General features: G+C 36.4%; 4 protein-coding genes across 5 annotated transcripts in view; 2 read left to right on the top strand and 2 right to left on the bottom strand.

Moving 5' to 3' along the window:
* Positions 1–974: 974 nt before the first annotated feature.
* Positions 975–1,446, top strand: LOC124641870 (single-pass membrane and coiled-coil domain-containing protein 4). The gene has a single exon (XM_047180123.1). It carries the CDS (start codon positions 982–984, stop codon positions 1,162–1,164), a length of 183 nt encoding a protein of 60 aa, XP_047036079.1. The 5' UTR covers positions 975–981; the 3' UTR covers positions 1,165–1,446.
* Positions 1,447–1,548: 102 nt separating this feature from the next.
* LOC124641859 (thiamine transporter 2-like) lies at positions 1,549–11,854 on the bottom strand. The gene is made up of 7 exons (XM_047180110.1): positions 11,173–11,854; positions 6,838–6,968; positions 6,164–6,308; positions 5,697–5,821; positions 4,989–5,174; positions 2,839–3,056; positions 1,549–2,547 (listed from the first exon to the last, which is right to left on the bottom strand). Exons 1-7 carry the CDS (start codon positions 11,405–11,407, stop codon positions 2,298–2,300), a joined length of 1,290 nt encoding a protein of 429 aa, XP_047036066.1. The 5' UTR covers positions 11,408–11,854; the 3' UTR covers positions 1,549–2,297.
* Positions 11,855–12,177: 323 nt separating this feature from the next.
* On the top strand, positions 12,178–16,295 carry LOC124641847 (zinc finger protein 14-like). 2 transcript variants are annotated; one of them, XM_047180099.1, is made up of 7 exons: positions 12,203–12,265; positions 12,414–12,568; positions 14,028–14,149; positions 14,420–14,629; positions 14,937–15,071; positions 15,240–15,323; positions 15,501–16,295. In XM_047180099.1, exons 2-7 carry the CDS (start codon positions 12,432–12,434, stop codon positions 16,205–16,207), a joined length of 1,395 nt encoding a protein of 464 aa, XP_047036055.1. In that variant the 5' UTR covers positions 12,203–12,265; positions 12,414–12,431; the 3' UTR covers positions 16,208–16,295. The 2 variants fall into 2 exon arrangements, with proteins under 2 accessions (XP_047036047.1, XP_047036055.1); XM_047180091.1 differs by having other exon boundaries at positions 12,178–12,568.
* A 216-nt stretch (positions 16,296–16,511) lies between these two features.
* LOC124641839 (titin-like) overlaps positions 16,512–24,149 on the bottom strand; it is a 67,482-nt gene continuing 59,844 nt past the window's right edge. Inside the window, exons 4-7 of the mRNA XM_047180079.1 lie at positions 23,449–23,573; positions 22,742–23,059; positions 22,169–22,358; positions 16,512–21,319 (exon numbers count right to left, since the gene is read on the bottom strand). Coding sequence (XP_047036035.1) covers positions 17,326–21,319; positions 22,169–22,358; positions 22,742–23,059; positions 23,449–23,573 — 4,627 coding nt within the window. The 3' untranslated portion in view covers positions 16,512–17,325. The remainder of the gene's footprint in view (positions 21,320–22,168; positions 22,359–22,741; positions 23,060–23,448; positions 23,574–24,149) is intronic.

Below are 24,149 nucleotides of genomic sequence, written 5' to 3'. Positions count from 1 at the left end.
AGTAATGGATGTGTATGTGTAACCTCCTCCTTTTTGGGAAGTCGGTTAAAATGGAATAATTTTATCAAAAAGTTTACATATTCAGTTGTCGAGTTCCCTCGCCCTTCTCTGGTCTCCATCATCAAGTCAGCTGTAAACCTTCACTGTTGCAAAGGTCTATTCAATACAAATAATATAAGCCCAAACACGAGGTAGTTTACTTATTCAGTTGTCGAGTTCCCTCGACCTTCTTTCGTCTCCATCATCAGGTCAGCTCCAAATCTTCACTGTTGCATAGTGTTATAAGACATACACCTTATAGTCAAGTTTTTATCCTGCGCATGGCTACAACTTTCAAAAGTTGCCCTGAATTTCTCAGGGTTTCCATCATCAGATCCTGACCTGATGATTATGGGACCACCTGTGAGGTATACCCTATCAAACAAAAAAACAATTTAATAAAATAGTCCTATGAACGATGTTTTCATAACAGGGCCTGAACAATTTTTAAAGCATTTTTTTCGTATGAAGGTGTAAAAAAAAAGAACTAGAGAGTATGCCATATTTTTTTAAACATTTTTATCTTTTTTTTGAGATACGTCACATTGTTATAGGACGTGGGGCAATTTTGATCCATCTTCTTTTGTGTTGTATAAATGGATCCATCTGTATCTGTGGATCTATATTATCTATATCTGAAAAGTCAGTTGTCATCAGACTGATTATCTGTTGTCATTCTGACATTTGGCGTTGTGACGTGACGTGTTGTATTTTTCGGCAAAATTATCCACAACTTATTTATGAAAATAAATTCAAATATTGAAACAAACACTCTATTGTCGGCATTGAAAGGTATCGAGTGAATGTTACATACCATGTTTCACTTTTAGATGATATGTTGTAATGTAGAACCTATGTGCGATAAGAACTTAAGTCTTATTATAAATTGGACGTGGCAAAGTTCTACTACATTCTATGTGATGTTTATTTTTCAGCATAATCATGCGGAAACTAAAGGGAGCAGTTAAAGAAACAGCTAGACAAAAGCGAGAGCGGAAACAAGAGTTTGCCAAAATGCGACAACAAATTCATACAGTTGTTTTGCCTACTTTCGCGGTAATTTTTCTGTTAATTTGCGTATACGTGTACCTAAAAACCAGGCCGACAGCGATGCAGTACGCGTAACATAGGTAGCTCTAAGGTGTGTGAAAATTGTACATAGTAATTATATATGCCATCAGTTTATATTGGTTTGAGAAAATGTATTTATTAATGTTATAAGGTTGTGAGCCGAAGTATATGTAACATATTAACTGTGCTGAGTACTTATTGTCACAGTATTCCCCTACTTGTAATTATTGAAGTGTGCTGTATACATTCCACTTTATTCGTCCACATATCAATATTATTTTTGACATACAAATATGCCAAAATTAATGTAAATAATAGAATAAAGTTATTAAATTATGTGATTGTTGATTCTTCAATTCGCTAAACCCAACATCAAAAAGATATCCCAAGTAAACATGTTCACCCTCTTCTTATTCAGTGCTAACAAATAAAATCAAGTTTTTAATATAAATAACATTTTAATAAACAATTTCACAGATTGGTCCTAAGATAACTTGCTGTTCTAGTTACTATTGCAATTGATACAGTACAATGCCACTTTTCATTCTATATACCATAAAAGCTCATTATTTTCGTGCAGGTCTTGGTTAGACCTCTGTCCAAATTCTTCCACACCAAATCCTAATTACATTAAATTTATAAAATTAGTAACTTATTTTAAAGTATTTAACAAATAACATTAAAGACTGAAAAGAGTTTCCGAATTCAGATAATACCTGTTGAGTAAAACTTGTGAAACCAGTTCTCAAGGCAACCTACCTTATAAATAACAGTACATACTCGTTTCAAAATGTATGTCCAATCAATTTTTTTTCTAAGAAAGCATAAACATAAATTCTTGTAAACACACAACTCACAGCCTTTGTTATTTCTATATAAGTCTAATTCACTAACAATTATTACTTCTGATCCTTTTCATATTGATGGACTACCAGTACCATCCTATCAAGTTATAGTTACATACTAAACTATTTATAATACAATTAAGTTAACAATGCCATACCATAGATATTAAAATCTAGGGTATAAAAAAAATATCAAGAATATTATGTACCAAGCCTAGCTTTCCTTCTCATAGCTACTCAACTATGTTACATACAAAATTCATGTCCAAATCATAAAAAAAAAATTGGTTCCTTTTATAGCTACCTACCTCATCACAAGAAGTTCTAATATCCTTATAATGATCAATACTGGTTGTTAACATTAATAGTTTGTTTCTGGCGGCACATGTTGATCATCCAGCCGAGTAGCCACACAGAAGCCAGCAGTAAGTAAAGGCCACTGATCGCGAAGTACTGTGAAGCTATCGGCAGCTTCAATGTTTGTATGAGCACTAGGGTTAGAATGGACTGCAGACCCGTCCCGACCAGCGTGTTGATACCGAATATCAGTCCGAAGCAACTCTCGTCGCTTAGCTGACCCGCTATTTTTGCACTGAAAACAAAATTACATTTTTTACTTCATTACTTCGAGTACCTGTGTAGCTATAGCCTATAGTAACTCTACTGTACCTAAAAGAATTAGTAGGACCGAAGTTAATCTGTGGCATTCTTAAAATAACATTTTCAATTGGTTGTTATTATCCTGTGCTTATAGATGTAGTTGCATAATAAGTGCCGATAAAAAAAATATCTGATACTAAATTTTTTTACGAGGACAAAAAAATATTAAGGCAATTTAGTCCCTACTGTCCTTCATTTATACTCTTTATATTTCAATACATACCTGGCCAGCGTAATAGTGTAGTGAAACAGCATGCCCATCACGATGTACCCTGCGTAGGACACGAAGACGTTGCCGAAGAAGGTTGCTATGAAGACAGCGACTCCTTGCACGGCGGCCACGGGCGCGGGAATGCCTGACGACGCTAGGATCGACGCGGCGAAAGCACCGCCCGCGCCTAGGAGCGTTTGTGCTGCTTCTACTGCACCGTTGTATGCTACCTGCGTTAAAAGAAACGTAGGTAGGTATTGGCTTTTTTTAACACTAGCAGAAAGCTTAGGCAGGCAGGCATTATTATGAATCACCACGCTTCATCATTAGGTATGTCAGATATAGGGCAACCCGGAGTCCTAAACACAGGCTCATTTATTTCTGAAACAAACTCTGCTTCAACCTTGTGTTGGTATCGACAATGACGTTGCAAAAACCGAATCTCATGCATCACTAGTTATGTATGTCATTATCAAAATTATTTAATTATGAACTTACAATTAAGATTATGATTTGTTTACCATATACCTACGACAGAGATTTGATTGATACTTGTTCTGTACCTACTCTTATCTTGTGCGGCACCGCGTTCGCCAATTTGACACCAAGGCCAGTCACGTATATTTTCTGGTATAAATTATCTCACATCATAATAGGCTATTGACCGTGTTTTGGGTTCCAAAAGTAGCCTTCATTGAGTACTATAAATTGTGCAAAATGTTCACTAGGTTCTTATTATTTAGTAGCTAGGTAACTGTTCATAAATGCCGTGATATATAGAAGAGCGACTTCATAACGTCTATATATCTGTTTACTATCAAAATTAAACGGAATAATTTTATTTTGCCAAGTTACGGTGGGTTTCTAAAAGCTAACTATCCGTTGATTTTCGATCAGATTTGTTGACTTTGGATCCATATAAGATATCCTAACTGTAATCGTAAAACAACGAATGGATATTATGGATAGCTTATAGAAATTCGTAGTAAATCAACACCTAGATGCTGAATTCAATATTTGAGGAGACAGCAATAAAGATGTATCTTTACTGACTCAACGTTGCATTGTTCCTCACCTAATCCGTTTTACACACATTGCACAAACTGGGTAAATTGTACAAAATAAACATTGACGAGTGACGAGGCAGAATTATTTGTCTGCGAGATATAATAATCCGCACATCATAACAGGTACTAATCTTTTGTTAAGATAGTGTCAATGTGTAAATGTTTTATTTGTAAACTTGAGACCTACCCCGGCTTCGCACGTGTAAAAACCTTCCTCATAAATTACTCAATTTATTGGCGAAAACGGCGGCGGCGTTATTTTTTGATCGACAATAGTTTTTGAGTCTTACACACAGAGGGACAGGCGCCGCAGAGGGCTTTCAAAGGTAGATTTTTAAACAGCTTGTTTGAAATTTCACCTACCTATTGCGAAACTTGGTAATGATGAAACAAATTTTGCAAGGACGTCTATCGATAGTACGTAGGTATTAACCTATCTAGATGACGATTTAGATTAAGAATTTGTTATGATCAGATTGCGTATCATTTGATAAATTACACAATTGCGCCTAATTCCAGCTGATACGTTGTCAATATTATCAAATACGTGACTGATAACTTTTGACGAATTAGTGTACCTATAGCTAATCTTGTTTTTATGACACCTGCGTATGATAGTGCATTTTAGTATTTTTTTTACAATGTCCGCAACGAACTGATAAAATATTACGTACCTTTTCTGCGATTTGGCACTTATTTATATGTTTTACGAGATGGAACTCTGTACAATGCCAGTAAAATTGAAAAGTATAAAGCTCATTTTCACCATTCATCATCCTCCGAGCCTTTTTCCCAACTATGTTGGGTTCGGCTTCCAGTCTAACCGGATGTAGCTGAGTACCAGTGCTTTACAAGAAGCGACTGCCCTGCCTGATCTCCTCAACCCAGTTACCCGGGCAACCCAATACCCCTTGGTTAGACTGGTGTCAGACTTACTGACATACTCATTTTCACCATTAATGGCCTTTTATCAGCAGGGTGCACCACGGGCAGGTGAGGTTGGCAATTGGGGTATGATGACGTTGTTTACCCCTTTATACCTCTTGGATCCTTCCCTAGGGTCACTCAATACTACAGTTTTTTAACAAAACTCACCGGTGAATTGCTCTCCTCTTGTATCTGCTTCCACAGCAACTGCATGTAGGTTTGCGCTTGTACGAAGAGCGCTAAAGCCACCGCGTACAGCCCCGACCAAGCCAACACTTTGGGACGCGTGTACGCTGACCGGGCGTGACGCGCGATCAGTGTTGATGCTTCCACCATGTTGGAGCGCGTTAGATTCTGGAATGTTCCAGGCGATTTTGTAGAACGGGCAATATAGTTGGCAAAGACTATAAAACCACTTTATGATTGTTGGAGATCATAAAGTGGTTGGATGTGTGATGGGATTGTGGAGATGGGCTTTAAGAGAACAGCGGCTTCAGTGTAGCTCTATTGTCCATGCTAATTTTCATCTCATCAATCGGTTCAACAGTTTAGCCGTAAAAAAAATCTTTCGTATTTGTAAAATTAGTAAGGATTATGAGATATTCGATATTAATTATTTTTTTACGTCATCTTTTGCTTTTGGGTAATTCTAGATGATATGAGATAATCTAGTTCAAGCGATTAGGAACATTAGAAATAGCACCTATAACATCAGATATAGTAGGAATAGTATTTTGTTTGCTTAATCTGACACTATCGATGGGAGTGTTTATGTGGAGGCAGATAAATGTTAAAAATAGACTATTGATAACAGTATTTTTGCTATAAGCCTAGTAATAAACGCCAAGTCATGGTATATTAGAAGATAGAACTTACCCCACTAGAGTTGTGATGTAATTGTTTATCCAGGGTTGGACTCCCAACGGAGGTCCTCCGATGGAAGTAGATGCCATACTGGACGGGTGGTAGCCAGAACGCCCAGAACGTCGCAAGGATCTGAGCTGAGACATTATAGTGTTACACCCACAATCCTGAGATATATTGTAAATTAAATGGATGCTAACTAGTTGATTGCGAACAAAATATTATTCTTTCTTAGAAATCTCCAAAAGTTTATAGGTCGGTCATAACAGGTCAGTCGTCAGTAGGCAGGATATTAAGTTAACTTCACGTTTTGTGACTACCTATCATCAGGTAAACCGAAATAAACTGAATTAGCTCCGAAGCAGTTACCAAGAACTGCTGCTCACAACTTGTGCATTAAGGCTCTGCTGTATTTACCTACCTATCAAATGTAAAATGTACCTATTTTAAAGATCTATGAAATATCGATGTTTCCATACCTGTAAATGTGATGTAGTTGAGATCCCTGTAGTCCATGAGGCCGAAGTGCGTGAGTAGCTGTGAGCTGAGCCCTGATAGGAACCTGCCTGACAGTGCCGCGATTCTCGTGTAGGAGGAAACTCGCGGGTATTTTGCTGGGTCCACCTGGAAAACGTCAATAATTAAAGGGGATGTTACCTCATAATAAGGAATTAGGGGAATTGTAAGATTGACTGAACACTAACAGCAGTTGCAAATAGCAGCAAAACTGTTGCATGTAGGTGTAATGGTTGCATAGAGAAGTATGCTCGTACCTAAGTTTTGTTTAGGGAGGTTACAGGTGTTGTTTAGAAACTAGATATATAGAATTTCTGTTAATAAAAGCAATAAGTGTGCACCGTAAAGTAATTTTCCGTATCCATATTAAATGTCACCATAACTTATCTAAATTATAAAACTGGATAGCATATTTTATTTATCTAATAATTCCTATCTTATTCTGAGTAGCGGGTGTCGTTTATTTTTGTTCTTTAGGAGATGACATTCCAGTTTCTAACACGTGAATATTTGTCCGAAATATCACTGCATACGGCTTGTGACCTCTCACGGAGTTAGCAACAAAACTTGAATATAATAAATAAGAGGTAGGGTCATTGGGTATGTTCAGAGGGACAGTCTGAATGATTCTACTTACTTTTGCATAAATATAAGTATAGTAGGCGACTTCTGTAGCCATGTAGAGGCCATAGAAGAACTGCGAAGCCTGCACCCATTCTAAACTTGTTGTCCAAAGTAAAATGGCGTATACAGCAATACCGCTTAGACCTGGTAAGAACGTATATTAATATTAATATTTTATTGAAATGATGACTTGAAAGTTCATAAAAATAATACATAGAGGGGTTACCCGTGCATGAGTATGGATAATATGGAGGTTTAATTTTGAAAGCATCTTACATTAAATACACTGATTATGATTCGAGATAAATGTTTCGTCATGTAATAGAATTTTTTTCTTAATCTGCACTTACAATAAATTATGACCTTTCTTAAGAAGTAAGTCCGCTTGTTGTATGACTCGACGATAAATTCAAGAGAGATGGCTCGAGGAATATTTTGTAAATACGCATTGGTTGCTCAGATCCTCTTTACTGCGTAAGGAAATGAGGACAATAAGGAATGTTCGTGAATACGCATCATGTTCACAGTTGCAACATTGTGAACGTTTAATTGTTAATTGATTGACCAAATTACTGGCGCACCAATTAACGAAATCGCAAAAACAAATGAGGTTTGTAAAATATCAAGCTTCCGAGTCATGAAAACCACACGTGTAAGTTTTTTTTAAGGGGTCGAGTGATCCTATTAAAGATTGTCTTGATAAAGTACACTATTTCGATCACGGTCAATATTAATCTCAAGAAAATTATAAAGAAGCACTGTTTTAACCAATGATAAACAGTATTCTGTCTAATTAATTTGAGTACAATGATAGTGTTCATGCGATGGTTTATTTGACAAACGGCAATGAATCTGTTCTGCAGTTTGCTAAGATTCATAAATTGAAATTTATTAGCCTATTCTGAGCAATTAACGTGCACGGTCATGGTTTGTGGGGCGAAGACCTAGGCTTAGATAGGTTGGTAATATACCTATGCAGGTATGACTAGATAGATATTGCGACTATCAAGGACTATCGTCTAGACTTTTCGTTTTAGATTAAGATAACACTGATAAAAAACCCAAGTTTATTGCCAAAATAAACACTATCTTTTAATCCTGTCATAATATCATTCTTCGCATGTTAATGCAAGGAGATGTAGCTGCATACCAACTTTTTGAGTGGGTCGTGCAAAGATACGATTATATTTGGCACCTTTTGTAATAAACAACAAGAAGTTTGTCTCGATTTAAAACTCCTTGCTACCCGTGACGCGTGTGACGCACGTGCTTTCTTTTATATTGCATGTGAACACTGTATTTTTATGCAATAATGAGTTGAAGTAGGTTGAAATATTATGTAATGTATTTATTACAAGCTGTTTTCCCGCGGTCTGACCGGCGTCCCGTGGGAACTACTCTCCGTCCCTACTACGTTACGTACGCACCGACGTTACTCGAGAAAAGTGTAATTTTCCAATAGTGAAAAAAATATAAAATCGGTAAAGTAGTTTATCCATTACAAACAAACAAACAAAAATATATTTTTTTCTCTTCATAATGTTATGTACAGTGTGTAACTTTTTACCATGATGAGTTCTCGAAAAATGTAACTACCTGTAAGAGATTTTAATTATTACAAAAATAGGTGAAATCTAATCATAAGAAATTATGCATAATTTTGTTAATTTGCTGAAGAGCTTCATCAGATAAAACAATCATATAGCTTTGTAATCAGTTCGAGACTGATAACATTGATCCCTTATATCCCTGTATGTTTGCTTATCAAGTCGAGAATAATTGGGTGTTTTTCAGAAAAGAATACCCTGTGACGCACAGGAAATATTTTTTTTTTATTTCGTGAATTCTATTATATTTACTCTAATATTAAAGAATATATTGTTAACTAGCTAAATCTGCATTTTAAATTAAAATTATAAGATGATTTTAAGAAATATTAAAGTTTTTCTGTCAGCGTATGATGCATAGTATTCCTGAACGTCACAAAATATAATTAATTAAAAATAAAACAAACAAGTATTAAAACGAAATCAACTTATGGTAGCATAAAGATATACTTAAAATCTTTTAAAAACAAACAAAACGATAGCATAATTTTATAAGATTATTAAATAATCAGCTAAATAATTTCACTTTCGTCACTTCTTGGACACATCTCACTAGAAAAGTTGTTATTACTAATGATATCCGCTACAATTTCCAAAATCAAGCCTAGTGAGAAATTTTAGATACTAACAAAATACTATGATGCCAAAATAAACGCTATAAAATGAAAAATATATATTTTAAAACCATTTTTGTAACATCCAGAATATGGGACAGTGACTATTATGAAAATTTCGTGATGGATAAGAATAATTTGAGCAATGTCCACACTGCCGTTTTCAAAACACAATTACAAAGAATAAAGTATTAACTCATAATTTTTTTAGATATAAACCTTTACACACACATATATAAACAAAACCGATTAAATGTAAGCCTTTTCGTTTGATACCTACCACACGCGCGGACAGGACGCTCCCATAAATTATTTAATTGTACACTAAGCTTTACAATTCAAGATCGTTACGATTTTGTTCCGGTAGTATGTAACGTGACGCACAGGAGGTGACGTTTTCATCTCACGAGACTTTTAAAATTGAAAATAACTAATATTTATTTAAACTACCTTGTTTTTAGCCTTACTAATCTAATAATGATGAGTTGTTTATGTTATATACAGTGTTATAGAGTTAAAAAAAACAATTTATTAACCTTTTAAATACTGCCACTATCCGGACCAAAAATTTTGCGCGCCGATGACGCCAACATTGTCGTCACAGTTTTAGCCTTAACTGACTTTAAAACGGCAATGGCGGAATCCTAATACGATCATAAAGTTGCCAAGAAGGTAGAAAAAACACAAATTAGTAGATTTTGTCTTCAGTACGATATCAAATTCACCGTGACGAAACCGGATTTTCCGGAACAATGATTTTCGTAGGACAACATTAAAATAATGATATTTCTTAAAACAACAATAAATTTATGGCATAAAAATTAAAAATACGTTTTTAGAAATACAGAGACTAAGTTCAAAAACTTAAACATACCTAAAAACGAATATTTTAGAAGTTAGATGTATTTGAAATCTCCAAGAGCGCCATGGGACACACGATATTTATACGTCCTCTTCAGGTTTATTTTAAATATAAAAATAACTATCCACTTTTTATGCTACATATCAATTTAATTGTACATTAAAATATATACCTAAATTAATCAAAAACTCACTTTCACACGTGCCATATAAAAAAATCAAAATAAAAATGTTTGAATGTGTGGGACAGGCCCATTTTGCTAGGGTCAAGTTTTCTGAAAAACACCCAATTACATAAAGAGCCAAGAGCCAGTGCTATCTTAGTAACAAAAGATCTTATCAACAGTTAAATCTTTTTTAAATTTACTTTTCTGTATGGTCTTTATCTTGTCATATGAACATATATAAAAGTCTCTCTATTTACTTACAGTACTTGTGTATTCTGCTTTTGTTTCATGTTTGCTTTTATTTATATTTCTCATATACTGCGGAGTATAATGACCAATTCATACATTGTTTTTCTAAATTTTACATCTATACCAATAGTATAAAGTCAAAGAGTTTGTTTGTTTGTACAAGCTAATCTCAGTAACTACAGATGCGATTTGAAAACTTCTTTCAGTGTTAGGTAGCCTAATTATCGGGGAGGGTTATACTACTACTTTTTATTTGAGATACTTTTTATTTTTAGATTCCCACAGGATGTGGGTGAAGGTGCTGTTCGAAGCTAGAAAATTATGTGCAGCTAATCAGATTTAGCAGATGGATTGGTTGTTTTAATCTACATTCATAGTTCATCAACCCTTTTAAAAATATATGCTTAGTAGCTATCTACTGAGCATAATTATTCATGTTAGTAGTTTTTTTGGACCTGCGATACAATTTAAAGGAAAAATTGTTTTATATGGTTGGCATTATAATTATTTGATAAGTACAATACTTTTCATTTGATAACATAAGAATGAAAGGACACGCTGCGATATCAACTAATCAAAGTGCATTCACAATTAATTCCATTGATAAGGCTTCATTGATTGTATTGATATCTTAATTATGCAAAGATTATTACTCAAATGTCTAGAAAAGGATATGCTTTGTAATATATTGCACCTATCAAGGTTACATTATGTTAATTTATGAGTTTTACATAGACCAGATTAAGACATACACTACATTAATACCATCTATCATGAATAGGTCAGGCATGTTACACTAGCTTCGCACTTACCAGCATGTGGGTCATATTATCACATAAACAATACTCACCAGATAAGATGATAACAGGCTTGAATCTTAGAAAATCAGTTATCAGGAACACAACAACAAGCAGGCCCAGGTACGAGTAAGTCCCAATTGGATACACATCTCTGTTCAGCTGTTCTTCCGTTATGTTCCTCCACTCGCCGAGGAGGAACTCCGAAACGAATGGCTCCGACGGTCTGATCTCCCGCAGCAGCCCGAAGGCGCACAATATGAGCGTCACTTGAATCCACGCCAGCATTCTGACACAACTTTATGTAATAAATGTTGGGAATAGTGTTCGCGTAACTTTGCCCTTGACGGCGGAGAGCGGCCGTGCAATGTGCTCACGTGCCGCGTGCCGACTGATGAGACGGCGGCTTCGCACTTTATTCTGTACACTCATCTCTCACCGGCGGGCCCGCCAGCATCAGTCCTTCGCGCCAAGTTTTACGATCATTACAATCATAAAATTTTGAGTTTAATAATCTGAGATCAGCACATCTAAAGCCACTGCAATTATGTTTAGGCTTGCTCGCAATGTCCTTCTGTTGTGTTTCTGTCAACTTAAAGCCTGATCAAAATAAAAACAACTTTCACTCAAAATTTTCGGAGGCAAAAGGCGATTTTACAATACTGATGTTGTAAAGGCAATAAATTTAAATTTTTAAATAAATGCCCTCTGGAATTCATCCATTCATGATCCATTCACCAATCAACAATACGTCATTCTTTTGACGGAGTTTTGACGTCAACCAATTCGTCAAGTAAACGTCACGAATTTAATTATAACTTAACACGAGCCGACTGCTCATCAAATACTACTGTAAATTAATATAATTAATGATAACCAAAAAAAAAACAAATTATAAGTATTTCCATGGTTTATATTGATTTATACAACACATACAACACGTAAGATGATAGACCATTCGACCGTAGTCTTGTTTACACGTCTTTATCGAACAGAAAAGTTTTCCGAACGAAATTTATCAGCTGATAACGTTTGACAGCAGAGTTCATATCATAGTCAAGTTAGGATAATATCCTCAATGCTCCTTCATCAATGTTGCATTGAAAGTGTTTTGGGCAGGCGGTTGCTCGGACTAATTTAATTTAGGTTAATTCACGTATAGTTTGCTTTTGACATTCAGATATGAACATTAATTAACCGTGCCTTACCCCAACTTAAATTTAACTAAAGTGAAAAGTGGCAACAAGTGTACAAAGCTTTGTATTTTTTATGCGATAATTAAATATTTTTCTAGATTATTTTGTATCCAACAATGCCCGACAAGAAAAGTATTCTGAAATGCCGTCATTGCTCCAAGAGCTTCAAATATGACAGTGAAAGAAAGCGCCACGAGCAGAGCCATGACCCCCAGTTTCAGTGCAAAGTTTGCAATAAAAACTTCAGCTTTATGTAAGTTTTTCCACTTAATCTCTTATATATATACTTAACTTGTGTCTATGTCAAACATTTATCTATTATTAAGTAATTAAATGTTCAATAATAAATGTGTTAAAGTATTATCTCTTGGTGACCTGGGATGTCATTATTTAATCATCTTTGTTCCAAGTAAATAGTAGGTATATAAACACTAATTAATTAATAAGATGTATAAGATGGTGTTAATGAATAGTGTGGTGCAGAAATAGGGTTGGTTACCCCATGGATAGCTGGTAGTCCCTTTTTTTATAAATTGTGAAAGAAGTCGTAACATATAACATATTAATGAGTGTTAATTGGGTATGTACATATTTAAATAGGTTATATAATGTGTTAGTTAAACTGTGATCCTTATATGACCAATGTGTCACATGATAAATGTTTGTACATCTGAATTAGAGGATCAGAATAGAATATTAATAGAATTAAGAATAATTATTACAATTTTTTTGGCATCAAAACTTAACCATAATCTGATATTTTTTATGAACTAGAAGAAATCAATATTATGTTTCTAATTATGAAAGAAGTATTGCACAATGTTTTGTTATCTTTACATTGTAATATCCCATGTCTAGGTCATATTTGTTAAGTAATCACTTAGATAATGGCTATTTTTAGCTTATAGATCAACCACTACGACTTATAGATACGACACCATCGTCTATGTCAGGTATAGAGTTTCCTGATGAAGGGACAATTGCGCTGGTGCGGTCACCTTGTACGTATGGAGTCCTCCAGATTGCCTAAGACCATTTTTTACTCTGAGCTCAGTACTGGCAAACGCCAATCTGGAGGGCAATATTTGCGATACAGGGATGTACTAAAGCGCCACCTAAGATCAGTTGGCTTATCGCCAACTTCATGGGAACAACTAGCGACCCAAAGACCTGAGTGGCGCAGAACTGTTCATAAGAGCGTACAGGATTTTGAACAGCGGCGTCTTGAAGCCCTAGACGCTAAACGCCAGCTCTAAAAATCCCGCCCTAAGCCCTGCTATAACTAGACCTACCTTTGTGACAGCGTGTTCAAGGCAAAGTTTCGTTTCGCTAGTCATGTACGAGCCCATGAACGAAACCAAACTGCCGATATATACCAGGGTGTCGCCGTCGACGGAAACGTCTAGGAGGACTTCATCATTTTTAGCTTAATGTACATTTAAATATTAGTTAATATATTTTCATCAAACTTTATTTTGACAGCTACACCTACACATATGTATAAAATTCTGAGATGATTATTTATTGAAATGTTAAATGTTGACTTTGAATAAGATTAATTGAATTACTTGTCAAGTACCAATAGGAAGATTAGTCTTAGACCTATTTTCCTGGGTCCACAAAAAGGACCCTTAGGAAGTTGCTTCAGGAATTAGCTGAAACTGGTGGAAATAGGTAGAAAAATATAAAAATATCTCAATCTATTATTTCAGATCAGCTCTACGCCGCCATGAGAAGCAGCATGAGAGGACAGGGACAGTTCAATGTTCCGAATGTGGAAGAGAGTTCAGAGATAATATACTTCTTAAAAGACACACCAAATATGCACATGGAGGTAAGGTTATATTATTATGTATATCTTTTATCCATATCTGAAGATCTGTTTCTAGTAGTTTCTATTAAATGCTAGCCTCTAAATAGTACCCAAATGGGGATAAAAATGCTATGACCATCTCCGGGTTTGAAGCTAAAGGTTGCCACTAATTTCTCGCCAAATTAATTCAGCTATTCTTGTTATACAAGTATTATACAGTAACTAACATGATTTTTCTTTATTTATTTACGTATTGCCATTTGAAATTTAGTAATTCTAATGTTGTTTCAGGAAAATTCACATGCACAAAATGTAGCACAGTGTTCCACAGTGAGCCGGCACTGAAGACACACATGAAAACACACAAGTCCCTGTCGGAGAGGCGCTATGAGTGTAGCTTTGAGGGCTGCACCAAGAAGTTTAACTTTGCACACCATTTGAAACACCATGAGCTCACACACACAAATACAAAGCAACATTATTGTAAGATATGTAATAAAGGTGAGTTTTGGTCTACTGATGTTTTGCAAATTTTGTTATTATTTGGTACTTAATAGGGATGTAATTGTAGTTCTCAAATTGCAAAGTTATCTCAGTTGTAAATAAAACCATTTCTTTTTCCTTTTGAATCCATATCCAAAAGTGGTCATCAATTTTGAAGAAAAAAATAATTTCCAGTACAATATTCTTTGGAAAACACCACTCAATATTCCAAACTTTTAACTAATTTAAGAGTTTTTATTAGCAAAGGCAACACCGTAAAAAATGACTACCACTGAACGTTAACTAAATATAACTTTTATTTCAGGTTTCATACAATCACATCATTTGAAGACTCACATGAAGACGCACACTTCAGACTCGTCTCTTATCTGTTTGTTTGATGATTGCGGGAAGAAATTCGCCACTGTGTACGCTAAGAAACGACATGTGGTGAAACATCGTAAGTGTTACATTGAGTAAAAGAGGTTTTATGCGTCGATAGAAAACTTTTTGGTCACTAAAACCAATATTATTTTGAAGACCTATAAATGTAGCTCAAGAAAGGACGAGTGAGGATTTTAAGCAGAGATGTGTTTCAAGAAAATATATATACTTTTTTTTATTGCAGATCTTAAGCCAGATAGTGGAATATCATCTGACTCAAGTTCAGCATGTGATTTGTCCTTTATGACAAAAATGGAAACCGAAGATGGTAAGTTAGCCTTTATTTGGTTTTACGGCAAAAAATATCTTAAAATCAACGCTAGGTGAATAAACTTATTTGAGCACTGAGCGGTCTGCAAATCATATTTTTGCCACAAAACAAAAAATCACGAAGTGTAAATTAAACATGATAATGGATTGATCAAATATTTACTGCTATTTTCAGATACCATAAACTGCCCGTCGTGTGCACAAATAATACTCAAGTCTCAATATGAAAAACATGCATTTAGCTGTATACAGAATCTAAAAGAGGAATATTCTACCGAAAATATACCTGGAACGATTTTTGAAAATAGTGGAATTGAGGAATTAAGAAAACAAAGTAGAAATAATGACGAAGAAGTCGTCAACTGTAAGTTAGTATTAGGCCGTTGTATAATGAGTGATAAAGGCGAAAAATGCGTTTGTGCACAAATATCTAAGACTGTTGAAGAAGAAGAATATGATTTTGTACCTATTGATGAACCTTTAAACATGACTAAGGCAGATAAGAACACTGATAACTTCTGTGAAGGTTGTGATTGTTCTGAACGTTTTAAAGTTAAAACTGCACCAATTAGGCCCTGTGGAGATTGGCGGGAGAACGCGCCATTAATTGAGTACAAGACTGATGGCACGTTAAAATTGAAGGAATTTTTGGAAATTGATATTCCTGCAATCAATTCTCCAATAGAAGAAAAAAATACATATAAAGAAGTGAAACTATTTCCCTATAACAGTTGTAAAGCTGTCTTGGGTAACTGCATCGTGAGTGGGAATGGCACTATGGGCGATGGCTGTCTATGCGCCAGGATGGCAATGGATGACCAAATAACTACACAAGAGATTGATGATATCACGCCGAGACCAAAACAAGAAATGTGTCTGTGATTGACATAAATACAAATCCTAAGGTTGCTGACTTAAATAGAGTTATATATTTGTTGGTACTTATTGAAGTCTAATATAAATGTTGGTACAGTTACCGGCACGGATGTCGGGCTCTCGGCGGAAGAGTGGGGATCGCTTTGCGCACCCGTATGCATAAGGCAATAAGGCAGTAAATCGCTTGTGCGCAGGTGAAGGTCAGGGCCCGACATCCGTGCCGGTAACTGTAGTTTCCTAAAGGTTTATTTTATTGCAACTTACCCTTAAATCATAGTGGAATTGTAGGAAAGTAAACACTGTGATATAATTATTATTAACTTTATATTTATTTACAACATAATTCAATTATTTTACAAATCAACCATTTATACAAAATATTTATCTTAGTTAACAAGTACTAAATTAATTATTATTTTACAATCAGACCTCACTTCTGTGTAATATCACTAAGTTAATAAGTACGAACGGAATGTTTATCTGCGAGTTATCACATTCGCCATGGCAGACAATCACAAGAAATATATAAAACAAACGCCGTCTAACGGTTACGCCAGTTTATTCCCAAACTCGTTACACTTAACAGCGCCCGATTCAAAAGTAATTTTATTTAAAATAATAATAATATACATTTAGCTATGGTAACAATTACAAGATAGGACTGTCAGGTAATCCTCTAAGTATGAGGCCGTAATATTACAAGATCCAAGGTTTTTTTGTGTACCTTCATAAAGTATGAATCGCGTAAAATACTTATAGTACCTGCATGGGTACGTTTTACCAGTTATTTATACATTTTTACGCAACCCACCTATTTTTATATAAAGACAAGCAAATAAATAAATCTAAATCTTTCTTTCAAGACGATGACTTTTCCTAGTTTGACTAGTCTAACGAATAAAATGTTCACAATATGAATACAAGGACAATACAATTAAAGGTACTGTGAAGTTTCTGTGGACCGAAACCCAGTAGAATTGAATTAATTCATAAAATAAAATATTGCATTTACATTGGTATAAAATAATTTGTTCGGGATAATTTGATCGACAGGGTCAACGGATCACAGGAAAAGAAATAGCAACGTTAAAACTAATTGTGTTGAGTTAACATTGAGCTGCATACTACGCTTCATTATTAATTACTGAATCAAATTTGGTAGCATCTAATGTCCTTTTATCACTTTTTGGCAAATCACTTATATCATTGAGCTCTTCAATGTTTTCACTTTTCTGCTGTTTCAGCAGACCTTTTCCTTCCTTGATGGGCACAACGCTCAGGAACTCCCCGTCAGTGCTGAGCGTTGGCGCCGAGGTCGTGGCGCTCGCAGGCTCCGTCTCCAACTTTACGCTAGTTGACGTTGTTGTTGGCTCCTTACTATAAACTAGGTCGTCGGTGTCCATTAAGAACCTGGATATAGGCAATGTCTCTTTCTTCGAGATAACTACCTTATCATTCATTTTAGCAAGGGTTGCCAAGGTCGTGGCGTCTGTTGTCGCGTTCGAGGTAACCCTTGTGACATTTTCATGAGTGTCCACGTTCATGAGCAATTCATTAAATGAAGTGTCATCGTCCGAAGTTCCTGGTACCCTCTCTTCTTGATCTTTACTGTCTCTGTTAGTCCCTTTAGCTAGGACCGACAAAGTATCTTTAGTTGTTGAGTTTAGACCTTCCGATTGGTTGATAACATGCTCCTCCGTATTTTCGTTTTGGGTCTCAGTTAAGTTATTAGGTTCGAGATCATGACCTTCTTGAAGTTTTTTGACTAAACTCTTATTGTTTTCCACCTCTGGTAAGAAAGGATTCATTTCTGTTTCGTGGTCATCGTACTCGGCAGATTGTGCATTTGTAGGTTTCGCTAATGGAACCGTGCTGTTACTTTTATGACTAGATATCTCATAAATAGTAACGTTCAAGTTACTCGCCTGTGTTGTATTCGGAGGGTTTTCAGGGAAGTTAGGTTCTTCGGTTTCAGATACTGTAGCGTTATCCGAACTTTCGATCATCGTGGCCTCCGTGGGTAGTTCGTTTATAGAAGGTGTTTGTGTTTCGTCACCCATCCCTTGGTGTGGCTCGGTACTTTCTTCGGTATTTTTGTTCAATTCTTTCACTGTTAGGTACTTTTCTGTTTCTTCCCAGACGGGCGCTGGTTCAGCATTTGGAGCGGGTTCAGGTTGAGCATTCGTAGCGGGTACATCTTCAGCATTCATAGCGGGTTCAGGTTGAGCATTCGTAGCGGATTCAGGTTGAGCGTTCGTAGCGGGTTCAGATTCAGCATTCGCAGTGAGTTCCGGTTCAGCATTCGTAGCGGGTTCAGGTTGAGCACTCGTGGTCGGGGATGGTTCATCACTGCTAACTGTTGTTGATTCGGTATTCTGTGATGAAGAGTTATTGGCTTCAGCTTCTTTATGTTCGACTAGTGTTTCGCTTGGCGCCTGCATGGTCTTTTCAGCTATTTTGTAAATGTACTCACTTATAGTAGTTGTTTCAATAGGCACATGTGTGGTGAGGCTGATTTCTTTCATAACAGTTGTATCCTCTCCCGCTTCAGTAGTAGTAACTGGTTTTGGCGCTTCAGTGGTTACTTCTTTGTTCACTCTTTTAAAACGAGTATCTTCATTATCATAATCATGCACCATTCCATACAGCGGTTCGTCTTGTTCTTGCTTATTACCAGTAGAACCCATGTTGTTTAAGTAATCTGGTTCAAAATCATCTTTAACCTGGCCATGGTTCATGATTTCTTCAATTTTCGTTACAGAGGATTCTGTACTTTCGTGCTTTGCCATTTTATTCATAGCTTCATTGTAGTTTATTTCGGTAACGGGTTCTGATAGCCAATCTGAGTCAGTAGTACCTCGTGTTCTGTCGGTCAATAGCTCTCCCTCTTCTGTGGTCTGTTGTACGCTGTTTCCTTCTGTTGTATCTTTGGGTGCTTGGGGTGGTTTTTCTATAGATTTGGAGGACCTATTGTAAAGCATATTTATAGCATCAAATGTTATATCCATGCCTTCTTCTGGTTCGCGTTCGGTTGACGTTTCGTTGTTAGTTCCAGTATTAGGTTTATTCTCCAAAACGTCTAATAATTTATCTTCTTCAGAGTTTTGATAATGCTTATTAATAGAAAATTGTTTGATTATTTCTGGCTCCGATGTTGTTACTTCAATTGGTACTGATTTATTAGTATCTAGTGACTTGGCTTCCTCAAGGATAGAAGTTATCATGGATACTTTTGAAGTATCAGTTCTTTCACCTTCATTTTCTACTAGTGTCGATTCTGTTTCAGTTTCACTCTTAGAAATCATGGCCGGGTCTTCTGTAACCGCTACGCTTTCCATTCTCGTAGTTGTTTCTAATGTGATATTATCTAAATCAAACATTTCTTCACTTGCAGGAATTTGAACTGGAACTTTAATTTCTTCCTCGAGTCTACGTGTTTTTTCTGTCCTTGGGTTATCCATATCTTTGCTAGTCAAATCGAAGGAATCATTATCGTTTATAGATTTAGTATTTGAGGTCGTCGTGGTTTCAAATAAAAAATCTTCATCAAAGGTTTTGAAGGATCTTTGTTCGGATTCGTGGATGATTCTGTTAACGGTATTATTGAATAGTTCTTCAAAGTCGGTTTGGTTGTGGTCATCCGATTTTTCTGGATTACGTTGATTTTCAAGCCAGTCGGATATTTCAGTAGTCGTTTCTTCCTGTCGTTCGTCTGTCGGATCGTTCTCTTTAGCACTTAAAATTGAAATTATTTCAGGTTTTGGTTCATATGAGGGTTCATTTATAAGGTTTGGTTCGGATATAGATATTCTCTTAGTTGTCATTTCAATTTCCACTTCCTCAATGGGCTTATATTCAAATTTACCTTCATTGGTGTACAAGATCGACTTTTCTTCTGAGGTATCTAAATGGTCATTGCGATGTTCTGATTGATGGTTGCCTTCTGCCACTCTCGTCATACTTGATTCCTCAGTGACTGCTGCGGGCTCTGGTTCTGGCTCAATTTCGTGTTCGGGCATTTGAGATGTATCTTTTTCCGTAGTCTGAGTAACTTCGGAAGAAGATTCAATTGCCTGGGTGGTGGTTCTAGTTGGTTCGGGTTCAGGTTGTGTTTCAGAAGACGATTCAGTTTCCATAGCGCGTTGTCTTGCTTGTTCTTCTTCACGTAAGATGAAGGCAGGATTTAACGCAACGGGCTCAGGTGTTGATGTTGTTGACTCTGGTTCCGGTTCTGGCTCCGGTTCCGGTTCTGGTTTGGGTTCTGGTATTGATTCAGGTTCAGGTTTTGACTCTAGCTCACCCTCGGGTTTTGGTTCTGGTTCCGGAGTTGGTTCAGGTTCATGTTCAGGTTTGTGTTCTGGCTCGTGTTCAGCTTTTGGCTCCGGTTCTGCAGTTGGTTCTGGTACTGGCTCAGCAGTCGGGTGGGGCTCTGATGCTGGCTCCGGTTCCGCTGTTGGTTCTGGTTCCGGCTTTGGTTCAGGCTCAGATTTCGGTTCTGGCTCAGGAGTAGGGGTTTCTTCACTGGAATCAGGTTTAACCTGTTCAGGTTGGTCTTGGTTTCTGTTCGTGTGGCCAAAAATGTGCGAGAAGTTAACGTCTGCCTCAGGTTCAGTAGTCGTTTCCGGCATCATGTGGTGCGTCTCTTTCCAGTCGAAAGTTTGCTCGGAGTTGTGGTTCGATTCAGTTGTGGGTTTTTCTTCTATACTGGCAACGGTAGTAGTGACTGGTTTGGGGTCTGCCGCCAGAACTGTAAAATCTCTGGCTTTTGTGTCTTCCTCGCTCCTTTCGGTTTCTGCGTCCAGTAAAGTAATGCATTTTTTTGGATTGCCGAGGTCCAAGATTTGGCCATGTGGGCAGGTGCAGGTGAATTCCAGAGTCATCTCATCAAACTCGCAGCCATATTCGCATCCATTTTTGTTTATCTGACAGATATCGAGAACAGGTCTCGTGTTCAGCCTGTCTTCAGCGATGTGATAGATATTGATCATTCTGTTATTCTTGGCGAGGTAGTCGTCGAGCTTGGCCTGCAGTTTGTTGGCGTTCAACAAGTCCTCTGTAGGTTCGTTGTTCAGTTTGGGTTTCCAGTGGACTCTGTAGGTGACGATAACGGATCCTTTTCTGTAAATAAAGAATAAAATGTTTATAAACATTTGCATCAGACAAACAAGTAAGTATTTTTAACAGACTTCCCAAAAAGGAGGAAGTTCTCAATTCGTCGGGATCTTTTTTTTATGTATGTTCACCGATTAATCGAAGACCTGTATACCTTCCAGGTGGTTATATAATCATCAGGTCATCTGATGATGAAAACCCTGAAAAATCTGGGGAAACTTTCGAAAGTTGTAGGCATGCGCAGAGTATGCCTGATACGCTATGCAACAGTGTTTGTAGGAGTCGGTTTTATATTTTTTGTAAAAAAGATTTTAAAGATTTTAAGAAAATAAGAGTGTATTGTCTTGATAACCAAATTCCAATTCAAATTAAAATCTTTATTGCGAATTAAGTAGGTACAAAAGGATCTTATAACTAGGTACCTACGTTCTTAGAACTTAGTTGCCTGTAAACGTATTGCAATTTATTAAAATTAGGTAGTTAGTTACCTATATTATTTACATCATTAAACTTATCAAATTACTTATAAAATGTAATATAATTATAATTACTGTTTATAAAACTTCTTCCAAAGCAATTCTTATTTAAGTTACTAAAAAATGGTTCGGAGATCTCTCCAGGTCCGCGAAATATTTCCCTGAGGGTACGGGTGATTAAGTATCACCATAGACCAATAACAGTATCACTAGTCACTAGATAGTATAAAATCTTTAAAACTACGCAACGGATTTTAATGCGTTTTTTTAATAGAGTGATTGAAGAAGAAGAATAATTGAAGAGGGAGTTTATTGCATGCATGTATTGCACCCGTGCGAAGCCGGGGCAGTCGCTAGTTGTTTATAAAGTGTGTCTTACTTGAGCTGTATGATTTCTACAGTAATTTCGTTGTCTCCGTTATCGAGGCTGTTCCTGTCGAACAGTGCTCGCTTGATGCCGTCAGAGAAGCTTGCCACGAACTCCCTGTACTCGTTGCTCTCATTATCTTGGAGTGCTTCAGTAAATTCCTCGTTATCTATCTTCAGCTCGCCTTCCACAGTCCTGGGCACTGGAATAAATTACAAGAAACTTTATTAGAATAATTGTTTATCACCATTTGTTTGCGTAAAAAATTATTTACATTGTGTCCATAAAAGATTAACTTTAGCCTGCTATATTTTACGGTATTGCTTGTCTTATCTAGAATCGAAATAATGACTAACAGTTATTCTGTCTGGATACTGAATTTATTTGAAATTTTACATGTAAAGAATTCAAAAAATGCTAGAAATGGGTTCTGTTGGTAATTGGTTATTCTTTAACACGCTGCCTACTCTCTTTTTCAATAAATAAATGTTCAAAAATGACTTCTCCACAGGTTTATTAAAAGTATAGATTTTAACCAAAAACGTTGACTTCGACTACATATTATGTAGTTCAAACATTACTCACCATACATAGTAGAATCACCGGTCTCCTCCGACATAACAGAATGTTCGTGTCCCTCATCGCTCTGAGGTTCAGGTCCGTGTTGATGCTCCGTCGTCTCCATGCTATGGTCGTGGTCTCCATGTTCAGCACTATGCTCAGGCTCAGGCTCAGGCTCAGGCTCTGGATGTGCTTGTTCATGCTGATGGTCGAGGTCATGGTCATGGTCGTGGTCACGTTGGACGTGACTGATGCCGCCCAGCGCCCGCGCTGAACTCACGCTGTGTTCTGATGCGTTGTATTGCTCCAAGGGTGTTGGCGTGTTTGTGAAGAGGATGCCCGCTGTAATTGTAGATGGTATTTTGTTAGAAAGGCTCATTCTTACAAATTAAGTGACTTTAAATTATGTTGTGCTACTTCTAACACTATGTATGTAAAGTATTGAGTATTGAGTATGTTTGCAGAAGAATATTACCAAAGGTCAATTTGTAAACAGATTTTAAACATGAGGGTAAACTTCATAAGGTTAGGGTGGAAAGTTAATCTTACGAGATATATTTAGTCCCGATAACATTTCAGTAATGCATATTTTTTTGCAGGTATGTGGGTATGTGGTAATTAATTTGAACAGGTTAACACATATTACTGTAACTTTTTAGGATAAACCACTAAGATTTACTTTTCAACAGGGTTTTAGCACACAATAAAAATGAATAAAGTTAAAAACTTACTGGCTGCTAGCACGATGATGGCAACTATGGCTGCTACGACGAGACCGAGGAGGGTCCAACAGAGAGGTCGCTTGCAACCTCCCTTCTCACCGCGTTTGTCTGCCGTCACGTACAGCTTCTCACCTCTGTAAATATTATAACACCATTAAAAAGGATTTTAAAAGAAATAGTTAATCCGATAAGAAGATATAGGTAGGTAAATTTGTAGGTGGGTAAGTACATATAAAGGGGACGTGTATTTTAATGCCCTTACGCAAAATATTTGTAAAGAGAGCAATGTTAAAAGATTTCCAAATTTTAACGTTGAAAGATACCAAAATTGATCTTAACTCATAATTAAAAATTCGTGTAAAAAAATAACTGTCGGTAGTTAACTCAAATCATAATGGCCGTTTCCATCAAAAAGTATTTATAAACTTGCCTAACCGATGATTTTACCGTAAAAATAATTATCTACCATCTTGTCTACACCAAAACTATCAATAATTAACCAATTACGAAATAGATTGCATAATTACACGGTGGGCAAAATCACCCACCGTGGCCTAGGTCAAAAGCATGGTTTGATTTGCATAAAAGATTGTTAAATTTAATTATACGCACTCTTCGACTCCTTCCTCTATTTCTCGAGCAGTTAACCCTTATTTCGACAGAGAAGGCGATAGTGAACTTATTAAAATTTTATTGTATAACATAGTTTC

Source organism: Helicoverpa zea, chromosome 2, assembly GCF_022581195.2.
Source record: "Helicoverpa zea isolate HzStark_Cry1AcR chromosome 2, ilHelZeax1.1, whole genome shotgun sequence".
Classification (NCBI taxonomy): Eukaryota; Metazoa; Arthropoda; class Insecta; order Lepidoptera; family Noctuidae; genus Helicoverpa; species Helicoverpa zea.
Note: the sequence above shows the minus strand (reverse complement) of the source record. Positions and strands in the feature narration are given on the sequence as shown.

Excerpts from the sequence above, each read along its gene's own strand:
- LOC124641870 (XM_047180123.1), top strand. The coding sequence starts at position 982 with ATGCGGAAACTAAAGGGAGCAGTTAAAGAAACAGCTAGACAAAAGCGA.
- LOC124641847 (XM_047180091.1), top strand. The coding sequence starts at position 12,432 with ATGCCCGACAAGAAAAGTATTCTGAAATGCCGTCATTGCTCCAAGAGC. Across the intron at positions 12,569-14,027 it reads AATAAAAACTTCAGCTTTAT|ATCAGCTCTACGCCGCCATG; the intron begins GTAAGTTTTTCC and ends CTATTATTTCAG. Across the intron at positions 15,324-15,500 it reads AAAAATGGAAACCGAAGATG|ATACCATAAACTGCCCGTCG; the intron begins GTAAGTTAGCCT and ends TGCTATTTTCAG.
- LOC124641859 (XM_047180110.1), bottom strand. The coding sequence starts at position 11,407 with ATGCTGGCGTGGATTCAAGTGACGCTCATATTGTGCGCCTTCGGGCTG. Across the intron at positions 5,175-5,696 it reads TACATCACAACTCTAGTGGG|AATCTAACGCGCTCCAACAT; the intron begins GTAAGTTCTATC and ends GGAACATTCCAG. Across the intron at positions 2,548-2,838 it reads TACACTATTACGCTGGCCAG|TGCAAAAATAGCGGGTCAGC; the intron begins GTATGTATTGAA and ends TTTTGTTTTCAG.